The sequence below is a fragment of the Lemur catta genome, chromosome 1 (assembly GCF_020740605.2).
Source record: "Lemur catta isolate mLemCat1 chromosome 1, mLemCat1.pri, whole genome shotgun sequence".
Lineage (NCBI taxonomy): Eukaryota > Metazoa > Chordata > Mammalia > Primates > Lemuridae > Lemur > Lemur catta.
This window is the reverse complement of record NC_059128.1, coordinates 44,410,619-44,432,752: the sequence shown is the minus strand read 5'-3', so window position 1 is coordinate 44,432,752 and position 22,134 is coordinate 44,410,619. Positions and strand designations below refer to the sequence as shown.

Below are 22,134 nucleotides of genomic sequence, written 5' to 3'. Positions count from 1 at the left end.
ATACATAACATCCCTTCATTTTACTGAAGCATGCTTTACAGGATATTAGGCACATAAACCACACATATTGACAAATGCATTCTGCTGTTGCTTCTTATTTAATAAAGTAGCACCAAGTTGATCGGGGTGTGAAGTACCAAGGCCTTCAAATGCACCTGGGATTTCACATGAGGAAGGTGAGCACAAGGTGCTGTTTTATAACTCTGGGAGGAAAGGTAACTTTGCTCAGAATCCATCTTATAAATAGCTTTTCTCAGAAAGCAACAGGGTTGAACCAGGAAGGAACCACATTTGGGATCATCTTATCTTGATCTGGAGCTTTATGAGGTACAATCAATCACAAGGAATACTTCCCTCTTTTAAAAACAAAAACAGTTTCAATAACCCTAAGGTAGGCTTATATTAAAACAATGGCAAAACCGGTCAAAAATTTTTAAAAGATCTAATAAATCAATGGGCTACTATTCTATCTGATTTTTCCAAGTCTCCTTAACTGACTGGGACTTCTGATGCCCTGAGAGACAGTGTCCCAGGCTGTTCCATTTCCCCCAACTTTCTTACCTTCCCTCTTGAAGCTCCCTTTGGTGCTTTTCCAAGAGCTCTTTTCTCAACTCCTCTTTCTCAAGAGAGTGCTTCTCCACCAGGCTTGCCAGCTGCTCCTGGTGAAATCGCTCTAATTCCTGAGTCAAGCCTTGCACCTTCTCATCTGTCCAGGTGCTACTCTGAAGGAGTCCCTCCCTCTCCCGCTCAAAGCCTTCCTCCGCCTGCGCAAGTCTAACCTCGAGCTCCTCCTCATGTTCTAGCCTCAGCTTCTCCTGCAGGTGAGTCTTTTCTTCCTCAAACTTCATCTGCAGCTGTTTTTTCTCCTCCTCGAGCCTGCGGGTGGTCTCGTGCTGTGCCTCCTGGAGTACTACTGCCTGCCCCTGCAGTTCTGCAATTTCATTTTTAAGGTCACTTATTTGTTTTTCCAAGGTGTGCATTTCATTCTCATGCCTTTGATTCATGCGCTCCCGCTCCTTTTCACAGGTGACCACAGTTTCATCCAGCTGCTTTTCGTAATGGCGCACCTGAAGTCAGAGAGGGACCCAGCACAAGGTCATTCAACTCAAGGCCATGGAAAGGGAAGTAACAGGGGCAGCAAGTACTTTTTCTTTCCTATAAGACATTCCTTGGTTTCCTCATTGTGTTTTAAAGCAACAATTCAAAAACATTTTAAGCAAGATATTTAAGGCAGGCATGGTTTGCTTTTCTTTTTTAACTGGTTGAATTTTATTAGTTTCTGAAGGACTCTACTAAGAACTGAGCAGACTTCCACACATCCTTTCTAACTGCAAAGTTAGAGTCTTATAATATTTAATTAGATTCAAATATTTACTGAACACCTATCAGGTACTTGCAGGCCTCATGGGAACATAAAGCTGTATAGACATAGTCCCTGCCATCAAGTAGAAACCAGGCCAGAAGTGGACACGACAACTCTAAGTACACTACAAGGCACAACATACAAGAGAAAAGGTACAGAAAAAGGAGCTACAATGTAACCCAGGGATTCAAAGGATGGAACAATCACATTTGGTTGGGGAAATTCAGGAATGGCTTCATGCACCAGGTAGCGGTTGATACAAACTCTGAAGGGTAAGTAGACTTTCAAGAGGCAGAAAGAAATAATAATAGCATAGTCTGTAATAGTATGAGCAAAAGATGGACAACGAGGAACTACCCAGTGTAGCTGGAGGATACGATAACTCAAATGAATGGGGAAAGAGAAGATTGGAAATGTGAGTTGAAGCCCCATGGTGAAGAGTTTGGAGGCCAAGGTTCAGGACTTGTACTTAATTTACTAGGTAATATAACATCAAAGGCCTTTTTTGGTTTTATTAAGATTTTTTTAAAAACAAGTTGGAAATAATATAATGGACTTAAAGCTTCAAGTTCCATGCTTGCCAGGGCTGAAGGTAGTAAATTTTGGAGAAACTCTCTCTCAGGAGGTAAAGGCCTTACCCTCAGCCTACAAAATCATCCTGAGGAAGTGGGTTCCTGGAAGCCACCAGACACGAGAGGAAATGCATAGAAAGTGCTGCTCTACGAGAAAAAAGAATTGGGAATGGCCTACACGCAAAAGGCTGTCAAGAGTTCCAAGTAGTTTGAGAACTGGATCGGCAGCAAGGACTTACTTTATCTTCCAGCTCCAGTCTGAGGCAACATAAGTCCCTGTGATGCTGTTCTTTCATCTGTTCAATGACGAGCTCTGCCTCGATGCTCATGTTTGATGGATTGCATTCTTCAGAACCAAGCCCTGAAACACACAAGACCCACTGATCTTGCAGCAGGTTCTTTCAATAACATAATCTGGCAACTAAGGAGATACATCCAGTTCAACTAAGGAATAATCTTTAGCCTGAATTGCTACAGATGTGATCTACTAGGAAATAACAGAAGTCAAGGGAAGGAAATGGAGGTGAACAGATTCTTTCATGTACAGGCAGTACACCAAACCTCAGCAGAATCCATCTTTTTGAACAGATCTGGGTAGGTATGAAAATAGTTGCTTAAATGTGACCTCATCTTAATGAAAATGCTGCAAGTTGAGGTAATACCATGAGGTAGTTTAGTCAAACCAAGCAGACTTCTATCCACCCAAAAAAGACAAATGGCAAATTAGCAGAGGGGCAATGTGACAGGGGAATGAATGGCCAGCACACTTGCCACTACGCCTTGAGGAGTTAATTTCATGGGTCAAGACAACCAACCCATCATTAAACATTTCAGAAGACTGGCATCCTGTGAATTTCCTGGAGTCTGGGTGGATCCCCATTTGAAATTATCAGGTGAAATTAAAAAAATAGGGCATAATTTAGGAACCTGGATAATAGGCAGTTTGTGTGTTTGGGGGGGTGAAATTCTCAACTTATCCATGAGTTCAACTCTGCAACTGCCATGATGACTGAGGAGGACACTGAAGTGTGAAGCATAGGTTGGGGGCTGAGCCAGTACACAGACAAGAAGATGATGTCCAATACTATGCAGAAATCTCTTAAGGCAGGTGGACCCAAAATAGCTTTTCATGTGTGGATACACAGGCAGATGGGACAAAGAGACTCTTCTTGGGTATAGGTCTAGCAGCTGGGATAGACAGTCTTGCTCTGGGCTTTCTCTTCATACATTATGGCATATTCCCAGCTGAGAAGTAACACCCGGGGTGTAAGCCACCCCACGATAGTGCAGCTTCATGTCCCCATGAGGAACACCCTCAACACTTGGTCATCTATGTAAAAGCCCAGAAAAGCTGCTGAGATATATATTTTCAAATCCTTAGACTAAAGTGACCCAGGAATCAGAGGAGAGGGCTTGAGTCTCTTCCTCTCCCCTCCCCCATCCCTTACTCATTCTACGGCAAGTAGGTTGGGGGGAGCAGGGGGGCAGAATAAACAACCTTTGTAAGAACCATACTCCCGTCCCAAGTAGCAGTGGGGAAAGCTATTTATAACGGAAGAATCGACTAGGAGCTCTTTCTGAAATTCAAACTCAACACACCCAGGAAAAGAGGCCGGCTACGAGGAGGGAGGGAAAGAGCGGACAGAGAATGTGGGAGGGTTCCTGACAACTCTGCTGCCCAACTCTGCCACTCAAATTTTTCCTCAAAGACACGGGCCACCAATGCTTATTTATCCTATTTGTTGTTTTGCAGAGACAATGCAGACATTCGGCGCAGCCAGCAGAAGCCAGCCAGCTATGGCTTCTGAGGGTGCTGGCCGGCCCGTTCTCCAAAACCAACCTCATACCAGCGAGGAGCTCTCAGAAAGGGAGGACTCGGCAACAGCTCAGCGTCTGAATTCTAACACTCCGAAGGCCTGGATTCCCAGATTTGCGGCCAGATTTTTGTTTATTTTTTAAACAAAGCAAATACCCTTGTGGTTTGATTTTTCCATTCCTTTGTTGATACATATCAAAATCAGATGGAAATATTCTCATAAAGACTTCAAGGACAAATGAAAAACCAGACCACAAATGAAATAACTCAAGAAAAAGAGTATTGCCAAAGTCTTTTTTTTTTACGGTTGCCAAATTTTTGCAAATTTATATTCAACCAAGGTTCTAAAAACAAAGGTCGAAGGCTTTAACTAAAGCCTTTTCAGATGGTGTGTGAATGTGTTTACCCTGGTCGGCCTCAATGCCACCACTGTTAACATCAAGTTCTTCTGACAGCGAGTTCTTCAGAGGAAGCCTGAACACTTTGCCTTGTGCACGATATTCTTCCAGCTCAGACTGGAGTTCATCCACTTGGTCCTGTAATACCTGGGGTTTAAAAACCAACACAGGTCTTAGATGTGACGCCAAAAGCACAAGCAACAACAACAACAACAAAATACATTGGACATGATAAAAAACAAAACAAAACAACTTTTGTGCTTCAAAGGACACCATCAAGAAAGCAAAAAGACAACCCATAGAATGGAAGAAAAGTTTTGCAAATTATGTATCTGATGCACTTGTAACTAGGATATATAAAGACTATTACGGCTGGGCACGGTGGCTCATGCCTGTAATCCTAGCACTCTAGGAGGCTGAGGCGGGAGGATCACTCGGGGTCAGGAGTTCGAGAGCAGCCTGAGCAAGAGCGAGACCCTGTCTCTACTAAAAATAGAAAGAAATAATTTGGACAGCTAAAAATATATATATATAAAAAATTAGCCGGGCATGGTGGCACATGCCTGTGGTCCCAGCTACTCGGGAAGCTGAGGCAGTAGGATTGCTAAAGCCCAGGAGTTTGAGGTTGCTGTGAGCTAGGCAGACGCCACGGCACTCACTCTAGCCCAGGCAACAGAGCGAGACTCTGTCTCAAAAAAAAAAAAAGACTATTACAACTTAATAATAAAAAGACAAAGAACTGAATTAAAAAATGGGCAAATGATCGGAGTAGGTATTTCTGTAAAAAAGATATACAAATGACTAATAAGCACATAAAAAGATACTCAACATCATTAGCTATCAGGGACATGCAAATCGAAACCATAATGAGATACCACTTCCCAGCCACAAGGATGGCTAGAATAAAAATGACATACAATAACTACTATTGGTGAAGATGTGGAGAAATTGGAACTCTCATACCAGTAGGAATGTATATAAAATGGTACAAACCACTTTGGAAGAAGTTTGGCAGTTCCTCAAAAGATTACACATAGAGTTACTATATAACCCAGCAATTCTACTCCTAGGTATTTATCCAAGAGAAATGAAAACACATGTCCACACAAAAACTTGCACACGGGCCAGGCATGGTGCTCATGCCTGTAATCCTAGCACTCTGGGAGGCCGAGGCGGGAAGATTGTTTGAGGCCAGGAATTTGAGAACAGCCTGAGCAAAAATGAGACCCGTTTCTACCCAGAAATAGGAAAAATTAGCCAGGTGTGGTGGTATGCACCTGTAGTCCCAGCTACTCAGGAAGTTAAGGCAGGAGGATTGCGTGAGCCCCGGAGTTTGGGGTTGCTGTGAGCTATGATGACACCACTGCACTCTAGCCGGGGTGATAGAGTGAGACTCTGTCTCAAACAAAACAAAAAAAACTTGCACACAAATTTTCATAGCAGCATTATTGATAATAACCTCCAACCCCAAATGTCCATTAACTGATGACTAGATAACCAAAATGTAGCATATTACTCAGCCATAAAAAGGAATGAAGTACTGATTAATGCTATAGCATGGATGAACTTAAAAAACATTATGCTAAGTGAAGGAAGCCAGTCACAAAGGACCACATATATAATTCCATGTATACAAAATGCAAAGAATAGACAAATATGTAGAGACAGAAAGTAGATTAGTAGTTGCCTAGGGCTGGGGAGCATAGGACAGATTATGGCTAAGTGGAACAAGGGTTTCTTTTGGGGGTGATGAAAATGTTCTAAAATCGAATGTGGTGATGGTTGCACAATTCTGTGAATAATAAAAGATTGAATTGTACACTTTAAATGGGTAAAATATATGGTATATACAGCTGTTAACAGAAGTGGATGGAATTGGGAATCTTTGGAGGTAGAGTTGACAGATTTTACTGATGAATTCATTAAATGTAAAGACATTTAAAGAAAACAACTCTACTTAATTAGAACCAAGAGCTAAAACTTAATTATAAAAGCAGTAGAAATGTTTTATTTTTTTCTCAGGTGTGCACATATATTTCCTGAGAAGGCAACTTCATGATTGTTTTCCTCATCTCTGCACAATTAAAATTTTTATCTAAAGTAGTTAGAACTCAGTTATACTTAACCATGTTAAAATAAACAAGTATTTTTGGTTTAAGAAAAAAAAAAAAACCCAAATTCTTAAGCTTAGGGGAGTTAATTTTTTTTCTAAATCAGATTCCTCTTATAATATTTATATGAAAGTTTGTGTCTCTCCTGGTAACAATTCGCAATGGTTTACTAGCTAAAGATTTGAGTGGTTCCTGCTTCATTTGCATTTTGTAAATAAACAGTATAAGAAATGTATTCAGAAAAAGGAAAAAACAGGACAAAACCAAATCACATCAGATTAGGTCTGCAATGATCAATCAGGAAAAGCTAATTTTGGAATAAACACATCAACATGACCACATATTCCCCCACTCAGAATAAAAGCATACTTTCCTGTAAATACTAGCAATTTCCGGCCTAGAGGAAGCAGACTTAAATGCAGACTGCTTGATTCCCTATAGGTCAGGATATTGAATAATAACATTAACAGCTAACATTTGTGTAAGTGCTGACTATATCCCTAGCTCTGCTCTAAGAACTTCACCTATATTCACTCACTGGATCTTCACAACCCTGTGCAGTGGGCACTCTTACTGTTGCCATTTTGTAGATGAGGAATTGAGGCACCCACGGATTAAGTGATTTGCTTATGGGTCACAAGGCTCTGAATCAGGGCTCCTGCACTTACTCCGTTCTCTGCGTCCACTCACCCTGCACTGCTGCTCGTACTCATTTCTCATCTGTGTCAGCCTCTCTTCTTGCAGAAAGAATTCAGCACTGCTGGGATCGAGGTCACCAAACTGGAAGGGGAAAAGGGTAAAGCTGTCATTTTTCCCGAGTGCCCTTCTTTGACCTAAAACATAGCAAAGGCCCCAGTTTCTGGTGTTCACCCAGTCTCTGGAGAATGAAAGGAATGTGACATTTAAGCAGAAACACCACCAACTGGATGACAGGGAGAACATTCTGAAGTGATGTGCTCAACCAAGGCAGGGATCGTTCCTCAGTGCCACGCAATGTTTTCCATCATAACTGACCTACTAAATTATATCCCTGCAAAAGTTGCCCAAACAATTCCCCAATAAAAATGTTCTTCGTGGCATTGTTTCTGCTCTTTAGTATAAATTACGCTTTGGGCTACCTATCAGGACATCAGAGTCAAACAGATTTACCTTTTCTGCTAACATATTTTCCAAATTTTTCTGAAGTTTGTTTGTCAGATTCTCATACTCTGCCAACTTCTCTGCATTTTCCAGAAGCTCATTTTCCAGACGACTGTTTTCCTGAAGAAATTTGGGGAAATTAAATGTGGCACAGGTTAAGAAATAAGCAAATTGTACCATTTTACATATGGTGTAAATCAGTGCTCTGGATTAAGAAAAGTTGTCCACCTTGAAATCTGTAATAGACTAGAGGAGAAAAAAGTTCTATCTTATAACAAAAACAAAGTTTGCCTTCTTTTTGATCCTTAGAACTGTGCTGTCCAATATGGTAGCCACTCGCAGCCACATGTGGATACTAAGCACTTGAAATATGTCTAGAACAACTGAAATGTGATGTAAGTGTAAAATACACACCAGATTTCAAATAGCACAAAAATGTGAAATAGCTCAGTAATAATTTTTGTACACTGATTACATGTCAAAATGATAATGTCTTGGAGATATTGGATTAAATAAAATGATTTGAAATTAATTTCACTTATTTCTTTTTACCTTATAATGTGGCTATTTGCAAATTTGAAATTGCATATGTGGCTTGCATTATATATTAGACAGCATTGTATAGAATATTTAATAACATGAAAATATTCTCAATATACAGTATTGTCAAATAAAACTGGTTACAAAATACCTTGTTCAGCTGCCTCCAGAAGAGAAGTCAGAGAGAGTACAAAAAGTAGAGCAACTGTAAAATCAATGTACTGATATTATAGTTTGGTTTATATTTAATCTATAAATTTATTTTGGTTTAAAGATATAAAAGCTACACATGTAAGTTGCTCATAATTTGTATATGTTTAAGTTATTATCATGAAATAACCCATCAAATGAAACCCACAGAAGATTTTTTTCCATTTAAAAGGATCTGTATATGTAGTACTTTTTAGAAAGATTTCCACCCACATTTGTTGAAACATACACAAAGAGACATGCCATTTGACATATTTTCTTCTCCACCGTTAAAGGCTGATTGGAAGAACATTATTTTCAAAGTACACTTTGCCAAAAGAACACAGAGCCAGTATATTTTTAATATATTCTAGTTCACACTCCCATACGACCACATAGAATAAAAAAGAATATACATGAAGTATTTAAAAAAAATACAACCTTCCCCTAAAATGCCAATTCTATAACTCTAACCTTTCAGAGTATATCTAAATTTAGATGCTAAAATAATATGGAGTGATCTCTGTGTATCAGGCACTGTGCTGGTTGCTTTGGAAACTGACCAATCGGATACTGTTACTGACCTCCAGGAGGGGGACAGATGTGGATACAACAATCTATGACCCAACAGGAAATGCGCCATCCTCTGGCAAGAAAAAAGTAAATGTAATGGGAATGAAAAAGTAATTTGGCCTGCAGTGCTGGGGAAAGCAGTGAAGGAGCATAAAAGCGCTCTGCGCCCCCCACCCCAAGGAACTGAGAGAAGTGAGGGGGGTGGTGACAGGACTACAAATACTGGGCGTTGCTGTAGGAGCTAAGGTTTGAAAGGTATGGGGACAAACCCCCTTTTTAAGGGCATCGACTACTAACACACTGGGGCTTGTTTTTTTTGCAAAGAGTAACAGCTTGATTGTAACTGGTCTTTAGTACAGTAGCTCTGATAGCCATATCGGGGTAGGAGAGAGGGAGGAAAGGACCGCTCGGGATGCACATTAACCAGCTGAGAAATCCTGATGAATTCTGAACCTAATCAGAGGCTGGGGAGACGGAGAGAGGAAGGGGATAAATCTGAGCGGCGCCTTGGAGCATCAATGCCACTTAGAGACTGACAAGCGATGACAACTGAGGATTTTAGCTTCTGGGACTTATAGCATATGGTGATGATGCTGATTAGGGAGAACATTCCGGAGATGAAGCAGTTGGATGGTTAGGGAGTGATAATTAGTTTTTGATATGTGGCGGCATTTCAGGAACCTTTCATGATAGCAACAGTAGCGAGCATTTTATATGTACTCATTACTTTCCAGACACCATGGATGTAGGCACTGTGGCATTTGGTCCCCACATCGACGCTATAGGGTAGATATTATTATGGTGCCAATTTTGCACATTAGGAACCAGGCTGAGTGACCTGCTCAAGGTTTCCCAGGAAGTGGCGGTACCCAGATCCGAAGCAGGGAGCCTGACTCCAGAGCCCCTGGACACTAGATGGTGTCAGAGTCCAGTAAAGAGAAGGACCACTTCCTCCACGGAGGCACAAGAAAAAAGGAGGATATAAGAGAGAAAAGGCACATTTGGAGGCCACAAGAAACACACAGGGCTCTGTGTGGCAAGAGGCAAGGCCATCTGCTGAGAATGATGGGGGCGGCAGGCAAGAAGGAGGTTTCAAGGCGAGGGGCAGGTTTGGAAGAGCAGCTGAGAACTAGGGTGTCAGCCAGGTACCAAACAGCTTTGAGGACTCAGTGTGCCTGCAGGGACAAGATATCCTCATCAACATGGTTGGCACACAGAAGCCTGGGTCCCCCTGAAATCCAGACACTAGCAGGGCCCTGCCACGTCTGGGTCATGACCCAGCTGGGCAAACTTACAGGAATTCTTGGACTGAGCCCGGTGCAGACTTGCCCTCTTACAAAGCTGTAGTTTTCCATATGGGGTTGCCAGCAGGGACACAGACCACAGAACTAATAAGATGATTACCTTTAAAGAGAGGGCAAGGCGGTCTCGGATGTAGTTCTCTTCTGTTTTTGCCTTTTCAATTTCCTGCTCAAGTTCTAACCGCTGCTTGCCCATCTGTTGCATGATCTGCTCTCTCTCTTTTCGGAGTTCATTCTTCAAGGCTGCTGTTCGCTCCTTGTACTCTTCGTCCAGTTTCCTGTGAGCAAGAAAAACCGACAAACTGCCACCAAGTCCCGCAGAGGTCTCTGTATTGCACCACCAGAAATGGAAGCACAGAGTCACAGAGACGGTAACCACCCTGCAACAATATCTGGTGTGTCCTGCTTTCCCTTAGGGCATGGCCACACCTAAATCATTCCAACCAGGTGTGGCCAAATGGGCAGGCCGGCAGCGTCCCCCATGCTCTGTTCCGGCCCTGACGCTGCAGGTGCCACTGCCCTGGGCCAGGGTGGTGGTGGTGGGGGGGGGGGGGTCCGCACCTGAGGTTGTACTCATTCCGCCGCTCTATGGCCGCATGGTGATCGTCCACCTCTGAGGCCATTAAGGACTTGAGCTTCTCAGCCTTGTCCAGATCTGATCGTAGCTTCTCTTTTTCTCTGACCACTTGATCAACTCGTTCCCTAGAATCAGAAAAACTGAGTCAATGGGAAACTGTTTCTAAGCAACAAGTAGACCCAAGAAAGCTCTCATTTGACTTGCTTCAATACAAAAACAAAACCAAGACAACTCAAACCCTCCCAAAACATAAAGGCATTCCACAGTTCCCTTCAAAAGTCTACATGCCAATCTAAGCTCTACTTCATTTTCCAACAATTTAAGGAAGATTTTGCAGTCGTTAGATGAAGGAAGATTTTGCAGTCATTATATGATGGAAGATTAGCCACATTTGAATACAGAATGTTTCTCGAAGGCCTCGGAATGACTTGCTGGACAAGGAGGGAACAGAATGGAGCAGGCGAACCTTCTGCTCAACTCACAACAAATGCCGGATCTCAGCCTTAAAGCTGGCCAGAGCCGCCTGGTGAATGCTGTTCTTGGTGACCAAAAGTTCATTTTCAAGAGCCAGCGTCAGTTCAGTCAAGTTGATGTTTCCATCAAGGCTGAAATCCAAGGCCTAGAAATCAGAACAAGGCAAAGTTCAAGGCAAATCACTAGTTCTAGACTCTGAAAGCAGAAAATATGAAGTTTGTACAAACTCAGAGAACTGAAGATAGTCTAGAAATTGGACGAACACATTTATTTAGTGATTGCTTAGGAACAATCTCCAATCTAGAACATAACTAAGTTCTCTCTAAGAAAAGCATAACATGGTTATTTGTGGGTTTTTTTTGTTTTTAAATACTATCCGGTACTATAAATTAACACAATGGTATAGCTCCAATCCTTACCAACTAAAGAACATTTCTCATGTCAATGATTTGAGGGTTAAAAACATGGAAGGTATTTAGCAAAAAGCTCCTGGTTAAAGGGGGTAAGTAAGGGTACCTCATACTTCTGAGATCTTGTGAAGAGAAGAACCATTAAGGAGAAATCAAATCAAATCAAATGACAGTGTTCAAAAAAAATGGAAAATTTTCAACCCTTCCATGGTTTGTCATTTTTTTCTCACATTTTATTATAGCTCCCTCACCTTCAGGATCTCCTGGCTGTTCTCGATGCCCTCTTCTTGCCAGCTGTCAAGTATTCTCTCCACAGATGCGTGGCCCATCCCATCGTCCAGGCAGGAGAAGACCCGAAAGCCGGTGGTACTCGTCATTGCCAACGGGGTGGTGGTGCGTCGCCCGCTCTCGTCAAAAGACTGGAAGAAGAAGGAGACTTGAGCAAGCTTAGCCTGACTCCAGGCATTTCAACAAGATGTCGGTCAACACGGAAGCTGGTTAGTCCTGACCACAATGGGCAGAAGACATGTTTCTCTAATTTACACAGCCAGGGAAAAAAGTCATGCAGCCTCTTTGATCTCTGTTCCCAAGTGCGTCAAGCCTACAAAGCTTATCAAAAACAATTGTCTGGCAGAGAGCTCTTCGACATAGACGAGATATGTCTCTACTTAACACTGGGTTTCTTTTGACCCAGAGCTGACATTAAGGGCATAATTAGTGGCCTTCCCACTCTGTAATTTATGGTCATTTCTCAAACCCAACCTTTCCTTTCTAATGGTTTAGTCATTCTTATTCTTCCTTTGCTTTGCTTGCTCTCCTTAGTATTTTGCTTCAGACATCAGATCAATTCATTAGAAATTATTCAAATGAGTTCTAACATTTACTCACAAAGGAAGCATTTCCTGTTAGTTTCTCACCTGCATGGAGAGATGTCTCTTCAGTTGTCTGTACGGAGTAGATGCCGATGGTGTAAGGGATTTTCCATTTTTAAACAAACCATAGAAAAAATCTTCCACACTCATTGTACCATCGGGATCAAGATTATGGAATACTTCCTCAAGCATCTAGAACACAGTAGCCACATTATTTTAAATACTTCACTCAAAATAACACAAGGCCCAAAGTATGTTCCCCGCCAATAGAAATCAGCACCACTGTTGATCCCAGGAATCCAGAAATATAATTATGTCCCTTTATTTGCATTTCACTGAATTTATTTCCCTTTCCAGTAATGACATGTGCTCCCCCTTCATACAATATCCATTTTCAACATCTTCATAATCCTATGTAATTCAGCAATTAACTGTTTTCTCTTTTACTCATGCTTCTACAACAGATAATCCCAATATTGCTACACATTATTCTTACAAATAAAAAAACTGGCTGGGTGCAGTGGTTCACGTCTGTAATCCTAGCACTCTGGGAGGCAGAGGCAGGAGGATCACTTAAAGCTAGTTCAAGACCAGCCTGAGCAACACAGTGAGACCCTGTCTCTACAAAAAACAGAAAACTTAGCTGGGCATGGTGGTGCATGCTTGTAGTCTTAGCTACTGGGGAGGCTAAGGCAGGAGGATTGCTTAAGCCCAGGAATTTGAAGTTGCAGTGAGCTATGACGGCACCACTCCACCATAGCCCAGGCAACAGAGGGAGATCCTGTCTCAAAAGGAAAAAATTAAAAAATATATAGCTTCCTAGTATCATAACCATAGAAATTAGTTGGAAGTTCATAATGGCTCTATACTGTGGTGACTCTAAGTGATATTTTGCTAAGTTGGTATGATAGCACAGCAGAATTTGGTCTTGGACAGATTGTAATGATCTAAGAGTTTGGGTCTGAAACCCATAACTTGGGGTTTAGAACCTTACTTAGAACAACACTGCATGTATTAGGTTTTTGTTTTAATGCACAAGAGAAACAAAGATTGGGTGAGAAGGATCTTATGTGAGTGTAACAGAGGGTTCTGAGAGATGTAAAGACAAGGCAGTTTTGACTGGCTATTTTGCACCCCCTGACAATAATCAAGTGGTCCCCAACATATAACAGGGGAAGGGGAGACCAGGCCCTGCCCCATCTAGAGGCTTGCCTGGAAACAGGTTGTTCCTTAGCTCCAGAGAGGAGTGGGCAGGGGAATGGTGCAATGAGAATCACACAACAGGGAGGAAAGACAAACACCTCTCACTGGCAGTTGGATTCCTCTTTATTTAGGGGGATTAAATTTTTCTATAGAATCATGCTTCCAATGCACAAAACAGAAATCACCTGGATATCTTGTTAGAATGCAGACTTGGACATAGTAAGTCTGGTGGTGGGACCTGAGACTCCGCATTTATAACAAGCTCCAGGGTGACGCCCATACCATTGAGTAGCAAGGAGACAGAATAAGCAACAAATTCACTCTTGTGGCATTAGAGCCCACGATTGGGCCCATTCTAACAGAGGCCTCAATTCTCTTAACACAGTCTCAAATTTTTAATATTTATTCCATAAATCTGGACTATTGCTAGGATCTATGTCATCTCATAATTGTTGATTTTATTCATATAAGTGTCTGAGGCAGCTGTTTCATCTCAAATGCGTTTTTCCAATTACACTCAATAGGAAAGGTCTGTTTCCATTCTTGCTTTTATACTACTTCGTCTAGAGAGAACTCTGAAACAAGAAAACCATTCCAAAGAGTAGAAATCTTTGGAAGAAGCAATAGTTCTTAATAGAGAATGTTGTGGTCAAATCAATGGAAAGGTATTTGGGGCAAGATTCTGAGGTTGCCAAGATACCTTTGCTTTTCTTTCTTGTTCTTATCAACCAATACGACACTCCCCTAGAGGACAAGGCTTTCAGGACCATCAAACTAGAAGTTACGGTAAAATCCAGGTGTGCTGATTGAAGTTAAATAAGCTAACAGTTTGGCCCTAACATTAGAGCCACACTGCCTGACCTTATGACCTCGGCCAAATCAGTGCACAGCTGCCGGATGGCCTCAACACCCATCACCTGGCCCATTGGGAGCAGGTGGGCCCTGCCAGTTATTTCAGATGGGGGAGTGGGCATGCGGTGAATAAGGGGGTGTAGATTCAGATAAGGGTGCATGGGCAGGGTAAGGCAGAAAGGAATGTAGGCAAAATGGGCAACCGGGAGACCCCTACCCTCCGAGCAAAAGCTGCCTCTAGAACAGGGAGGACATTCTCACTCCCCGTGACACATGGGCCAGGTCTGTGGTTGGCTGGTTTCTGATGTGTAAGGTGGGAAATAATGCTCTAGATTAGGGATCACAAACCCAAATACCCAGAGAGGCTGGAAAGTGATGTAAATGAATGAGGCAGGATGGTTTTAACACAGTAGAAAGTAGTGCCTGTTGGCAAACTAAACACAGGCCTGCATGCCCTTCCCAATGGAGCCAGCTGTGTCTCACTGCCTGCAAAATGGAGCCAAATCTTAGATTTTTAAAAAGAAAAACTCCTAATTTTAAAAAGTGTAGCAGTAAGTTCAATTTTTAAAACATTAGGCAAGCCAAATAAAATAGGCTTTGGGCCAGATTTGGCATCAAGGAGGCTAGTTCGCCATCCCTGACCTATTGTCATTCTTGTTTCCGGGAAGCAGAGTTCCAGTTACAGGCAAAAGATAGTAAATCTATTTCCCCTTCATGAAAACATGCAGAAGCTGTGATCTCACTTTCCTTATCTATAAAATGAGGGGGTGACTAAATCTAAAATTGCTTTTGGTTGCAAAATTTTAGGATTCCAAGTTTATGTTAATGAGATCATCTTGAACTTCCAGCTCCTCTGTGGTTTAGAGCTGGTAATAGTAAGTACTATAGTATTTCACGATTGTTCTTTAGGAGGAAAAACGCTCAGCGGAAGCTATATTCAGTAAACAATCCTTTATTCATCCTCAGGCCAGAGAAAAATAACTAAATGCACTACTTCTTTTCCTGGGTTTTGGAAACTCCACCAGAGTAGAAAACGTAGCTCTCCACAAATGGATGTAGTTTAACAGCTTATTCCAAGAATTGGTTTTAAATAAATAATCCAAGTTTGTGCAATGTTTCTTGGCAAAAACAACCTGGGGTTCTACATTTTGCACTAGTTTATAATTTAGGAGGATGAATTTAATTTGATGACTCAACAGCCACCACTGAAAAATAAGTTACCCCTGAGCCATTAAAAAGGTAGTTAAAGGGTATGTAACGGTCACATATACAAGAGAGAAGGGGGGGGATCTTTTCTGTAAGTCAGGCTACTTGGAAGCTTTTGATGATAAAACTTTGTTTAGGAAAATAATACCACTTATCCCCTGAGCAAGCAGACAGCATAGTTTCAAATATCATTATAATCAAAGATTCCCAAAGCTACAACTATAGCTCTAATCTCTCTCCAATTCTCATTTTCAGCTCTTTGAAAGACGTATCTTGGAATTATTTATATTCTCACATTTCACAGCTATTCAGGTACTGAGCCCTGCCAGTTCCCCTCTTAATGTTTCAGAAGTTCTGAAGTTCAGAGTTTTACCAAGGAAGAGTCTTTTGGGGGCTCCTTCAAAACTCTTCTTTGTGCTTTCAAAACAACCGAACTACCCTTTTTCCATTTCCTCATGACCAGAATATTGTAATGGCTCCTGGCTGATCTATCTAACCCAAGGTTCTCTTCATGCTAATATGTAAAAGCAGCTTGGACCATCCTCAACAAGTAAGTTTCTCCTACACATGGCTCAATCTGCTTGTGAACCCAGGGACAATATTGAGATCTTCTTTCCAGAAACCTAAGTTTTTCAGACTGGCCTTCAAAATATTCACCCAACTCAAATCTACTGAACTCCTTGCTCAATTCTTCCTCCATACTTTTCCCATGTTTTATTCTGTGAGTGACACTAATGTCTGACAGTTTCACATGGGGTAACATGCTTACTAAACTGAGGGGCACATAGTATGGGCTCAGTGTCAGTTATTGTCAGTTTTTCTTTTCCACAGCACAGCAAGAGCTCCTCAATGACAAAATGTTCATGAATGACGTCCCAGGGGGAAAAATGACGTTTAACAAGCTACAGGAAGCTATGATATGGTTGTTCCTAGTTTGTGGCCGGGGAAGCTTTTATTATCATTATTATATCAATAATATTATATCAATAAAATAATAATGCAAGACTTACCTCTCCATCAATATTCTGCAAACCATACTGCTCACAGATGGAGACGAGCTTCTTTCGGTTCAGGTGACCATCACGGGTGATCCCCAAATCCTCACAAACTTCTTGCAGTTTCTCTTCTATCCAGTCTTGGGGAGGGGAAGACCCACTCTGTGAGGCATTCAAATCATCTGGGTTCCAAAACCTTAACTGGCCTGAGATCAAAGCATATATTGTGTTGTCTCCAAAAGAATTGCAAAGAGAAAATGCCTATTCTCAAAGAAAAATGTGCTTTTTGAAAATAAATATTATAAGAAAAAGACAATAAATGTTGTTTCCATTTTGATTTGGCCCTGAGGTCTAATGAAATGGAACCATTGGTTCTTAGGCTGCAACTAGAGCAAAAAGGCACCTATGCCTCTCTGGCAGTCATACCTAGGGAAGAAATACTATCTCCTGTGCAATACTGCAAAGTTCTAGGATTTTTTTATTTCAACTGAGAACATCACAACCTTAGGCTGTAGTGTGATCATAAGAGAAGGCTGGTTGAGAGCCATTCCAAAGAGCTCTATGATCTCGGCGTCAACTGTAGCTGCCAGACTGAATTATCTCCACTTTCTTTCTAGTCTAAGTACTAGAGCATCTTTTACTGAGAAAAAAATAATTTCATGATAAAAGTCTCAAGATTAGCCTGTTCCCAAATCTTTACATATAGATACTCTGACATACAGAAACCAAACAGTCCAACTTGAAAGAATAAATGGTTACCAACTGCAAGTTCCCAATTATATATTAAAGATAAATTCTATTTGAAGACTTAAAGACCAAACTACTTATTTAAAAATCAAAACTGCTTACTTATTCTCTATTAAAACTCCCAGCTTCTAAATTTTCTACTTACATATTAGAGATTCTGTAAAGTCATCACTTAACCATGAAATAAAGACTGGCACAATTTTGTGTGCCTGGAAGAACCCTGGAGAGTTGAAAGGAGTTTCAGTGCTACTCGTACTATTTACTGACAGAAATTAAGCCCATTACTGCTGTGTCTTTCCGGCTGGAGACCTAAGAACGCATTGTATTATAATTACGCCTAAGTGCAGTTGACCCAGAGCAGGCTGTGAACGGGACTGAGGCTCTGTCAGCTGATCCACAGCGCCATCTGGTGGCCAGAGCATCAAAATGTTCGGAGGCATCTTAAATACATTTGAAACTTGTCAAGGGATTCATTTTATTAGTAATAGGTCACTATTTAGTTTAGGACTGTTTGCAAATAAATTTGAAAGTCTGGATAAGAGAGTAATTAGCCTATAAGTGGGATTATACATCTTAATTGTCATTTCCTGCATGATGTTAAATCCTAGGACTTTAAAACTAAGAGTTATCAACTGGGAATGAAATTTTTGTTGCCGTTGTTCTCAACGTTAATTCCCAGCTGGCCTCCAACACCAGAAATGCAGGCAGCCGGGGTGTGAAGAGTGGCCTCTGAATGCATCCCTTCCCTTCCAGGCAGGTCCTGACACACACTCAGCTCTTACCTTCTGCTTCATACTCCTCACTGTGTTGCGTCTTCCAGTGCTAGAGAAGGCAAGAGAAGATGAGTGTGCTTTAGAACTTACTCATAAAGAACTGTCCTAGCTTTTCCTCGACCAGATCACTCTCTGCCTTGGAAATGATCATTTGAGACGGTCGCAAGATTTCAGGACCCTCTAGTGTTTTATTTAAATGGTTTCCCTTCAGTTAACTGCCAATCAAAAGAAGACTCCTAAGAAATACACACAGCCTTCCACAGTACTTCGCCAAGGATTTGTCTTTCTCATTTGCAAAGTCACATATTCCACAGCAAAACCTATCACAACCAATTAAACCAAGCCAAAGCAAATATTCAGAGTCCATCAGCCAACAAGGATTATGCATGCATTTATGAATTTGCTCTTTAATAAATGTGTATTGAGTACTCACTTTTGTGCTAGGTACTGTACATGTTTCCAGATTTGAGAAGTTTATATGCTAATGAAGACGTGCAGATAAATAATCAGGAAGCACAACAAGGCAGTGTTTTAAGTGCTATGACGAAGTTCAGGATGGTATATGGGTACCTAAATGGGATACTTCAGACATGGTAGATCAGGGTAGACTTCCTGGAAGAAGCAACGTCTAAACTGAAGGATAAATTGCAGAGAGCCAAAAGAAAAAAAGAAAGCAGTTGTAATTTGCTGAAGCAAGGAGGCAAGAATGATCCTGGTGTGTTTGTGGTATACTGAGGAGAGAGATCCAACCCAAAACAAGTGGGCTAGAAGCATGAGTTAAATAAAACACACATTACCAGCAAATTACATTAAAAGTAGTGAAATTTATCTGAAATGGACCATTTTGTCCCCTTATCATGCTTCATTACTACTGGGTCTTCTCCAGGGTCACAACATAGAGTTATGGGCAAAAGTGCCCAGCCAAGGGCACAAGTCAGGACCAAAAATCCGGCCCTTGCTCCACTGGCCAAGCATGGTACAGGTCAGCTTCCAGCCAGTTGCAGTGATAGGTCCACAGTGGCTTTGGCCTCTCCAGTGAGCTGCCTAATCACCGCTCTTAGGAGGTGCTGCAACCACTGAAGGAAACCACACTGAGAAAAGGTGAATCCTCCTTTCAAAACAGGGCTGCCGTCTTAGCAAAGATCCAATTTTGTGAATGAAGCTGCCTTTGATAAATAACCAGCCCATTCTCTGAGATGCCTGAACTGTACAAGACTAGTTAATATCTAGTTATATGAGCTGAAGTCTTCTTTTAGGCAACCTAAGCTCATCTACTTTATTCTCCACACTCACCTGTGGTAGTTCTCTCCTCTTAAATGAGGGACAACCATCTACCACAATTTCACAGCTCTACATTTTACTTAGAAAGATACTGAAGATAGCACCAACCGAGAAAGTTCACCTAATTTGGCCACACTAATAAATTTTCACAATTTTGGATGCCAAAGTAGCATGAGCATTTAAATCATCTGCTCTGATAGAGAAATAAATGTGGAGGGGCAGACAGACAAGATGCTTTTATTAGTGAAGCTTTATTAATTTAAACTTTCTTATATAAAACTGGTGAAATTCTGCCCAGAAATGATAATGTAACAAAATTTATGGAGGGCTGTGTATGCCAGCACTTTCTTCCTGATCCACCATGCCTCATACACCTACCAGTTTCAAGATATGTCTTTATGTAGAAACACGGGCTGAGTGATCTGATATTCATTCTTCAGGACAGTACTTCCTGCTGCCTTCTTTCCCGGATTTTTACACCTAATTAACAAGAGATGGAGTGTGGAGGCTCCCGCACAGACTCAGGAGTCAGAGTACCTGCGATGAATGCTGCCCTCCCTACCAGGCTGGCCTTTGCCAAGTTTCTGGACCTCTTTTGCCTATAAAATGGGAATAAAGTTGTGCATATTTCATAGAGTTGTGGTAAAGTGCTTAGAATTGTGCCTGGCACATCATAAATTCTATAAAATTTTGTTATTTTTATTGGACATGTGTTTATGTAATATATATTAAATTTATATTTGCACAATTTTTTTCATTACCACGTTTAAACTTAAAGCGTTCATTTGAGTAGGCCTGGGGAGGTATCCATTATGCATACAAATCTGTAAGAAAAATGCCAAGTCTCCAGCACATAAGCAAAGAACACAGACAATTCACATAAGAGGCAACACAATTAAACAAATAGGGGGGAAAGTTCCTCTCAACAGCAATCAAAGAAGTATAAAATGAAACCAAAGAGTCATTTTGTTCCTATCAAATTAGCAAAGTATTTAAGATATAATTCCTACTCTCATCAAGGTTATGATTTAAAATAGGCCTGTGTATATGTTACTAGTAACAATGTAAATGGATATTATTCTTTTAGTAAAGAAAATGGCTTTATGTATCAAAAACAAAAAATGTTCACACTCTTTGACCCAATTTCACTTGATATCCAAATCCAATAAAATCAAAGAAAAATGCCATATGTATAAATATGTGTATTTTAGCACTTTTTGTAACAATAAAGTATTGAAAACAATCTAAATGTTCTACAATGGAGCATAAAGTATAATGAATGGTACATCATAATGTAGTCATTAAAAGTATAATTAAAAAACCATGTAGGAACATGGAAAAACATCTCATGAAATGTTAAATGAGAGACCACAACACAAATGTTCTCTCAACCATGATTACCACTGGCAAAAATATTTATACAATTAGACACAGACTGTAAGGAAATAGAAATAATAAAAATAGATACATTTTGGTTGATGGACTATGAGAGACAATTTTATTTCCTTTACTGTTATACATGTTGTTTATACAATATAAATAGGTACGATTTTCACTATTTCCTTTGCCCACCTGCCCTCAAATTCTCACTAATCTCCTGTAACTGGTGTGCGGATAAAGGTACTTCAGTAAGTACCTCTCTGCAATGTCAGCATCATCCTCCTGCACTGTGACAGTCGCAGACGGTTTGGTGGGAAGACCTGGTGCTGCTCAGGTGAGCGAATGTTCCTGACGCCAACGCCTCCTGAGCTTGGCAGAGTGTGGCAAGATCAGAGACACGTGTCTGAGACCCGCCTTCTTGAGACAGTCCAACCCAACAGCGTCAGGTAGGGCACAGCCTCCTAAACCCCAGGCAGCACCTGTACCTGCACCTTAAGTGATCTCACACAAATCCTTAAGGCAAGTGGGGGTGGCAGGGTGAGGGATAACTTAAGCATGTTTCAAACCGTCCTGCGGTGCTGGTTTCCCAAGCATTCCTCCCATGACCCTTTGTATGAAACACAGACCCAGCTAGGGACCGCCCTGCTGAAAGGAGAAGCGAGCTTATGCTAATGGCTACATTTTCAGTCCCAGGCTACCTCGATTGGAGACGGAGTTTACCACCCAGATAGGGTGGTATATATGCTATGCTGCTTCCTTGTCTCCACCAAGGGTCTGTTCCTTTAGTAAGAGGGAGGTAAGCACATGAGGGCTGAACATTTGTTATTAAATTGCAATTTCGGGAGGTGGGTGGGGGAAGATTCAATTCATTCACAGCTCGTTTATTTTCCTTCTCACTGCCTGGAGCCAGCAGTTCCAATTAAAAAGCAGGGGAGAAGGAGGGGAAAGGCAGGTTAGAAGGTTGGGGGGATTAGATCATTCAGTTACTGGAACACCACCAATGAAAGGAGGCATCTTTCTGCAAGAGGGTCCTGTCACTGCAGAGGGCTTCCCCAGCACAGTGAAAGCCTGGCAGGGGGCCTCCAGACCAGATCTGCCATGAGCACTGGAAGGGACAGAATCACAACATCTTTGGGAAAGTAGGGGAGCAAGGGAGGGACGACTGTTGGGATGTGTTCACAACACTAAATTCATGAGAAAGGATTTTTCATTTTTCCCTTGAAATGTACGTAGCCTATCACTGGAGAAAGAATGGATATTAACACCTATAAAAACCATCCTGTGGAACTTCAGCTCCTCCCTACTCAGGAGGCACAGTTGTAGAGCGGGTAAGCACAGGGTTTGGCAGACAGACTGTCTGG

At 41.4% G+C, this 22,134-nt stretch overlaps 1 protein-coding gene across 10 annotated transcripts in view; it reads right to left on the bottom strand.

Moving 5' to 3' along the window:
- Nucleotides 1-22,134, bottom strand: part of NIN (ninein) — a 96,707-nt gene that overhangs the window by 33,886 nt on the left and 40,687 nt on the right. For all 10 annotated transcript variants that reach the window (XM_045567467.1, XM_045567430.1, XM_045567472.1 and 7 more), the window contains 12 exons: nt 18,122-18,161; nt 16,608-16,798; nt 12,382-12,528; nt 11,716-11,883; nt 11,063-11,199; nt 10,565-10,705; nt 10,107-10,281; nt 7,410-7,520; nt 6,951-7,040; nt 4,158-4,296; nt 2,175-2,296; nt 562-1,067 (listed from right to left, as the gene is read on the bottom strand). In XM_045567467.1, coding sequence (XP_045423423.1) covers nt 562-1,067; nt 2,175-2,296; nt 4,158-4,296; nt 6,951-7,040; nt 7,410-7,520; nt 10,107-10,281; nt 10,565-10,705; nt 11,063-11,199; nt 11,716-11,883; nt 12,382-12,528; nt 16,608-16,798; nt 18,122-18,161 — 1,967 coding nt within the window. The remainder of the gene's footprint in view (nt 1-561; nt 1,068-2,174; nt 2,297-4,157; nt 4,297-6,950; nt 7,041-7,409; nt 7,521-10,106; nt 10,282-10,564; nt 10,706-11,062; nt 11,200-11,715; nt 11,884-12,381; nt 12,529-16,607; nt 16,799-18,121; nt 18,162-22,134) is intronic.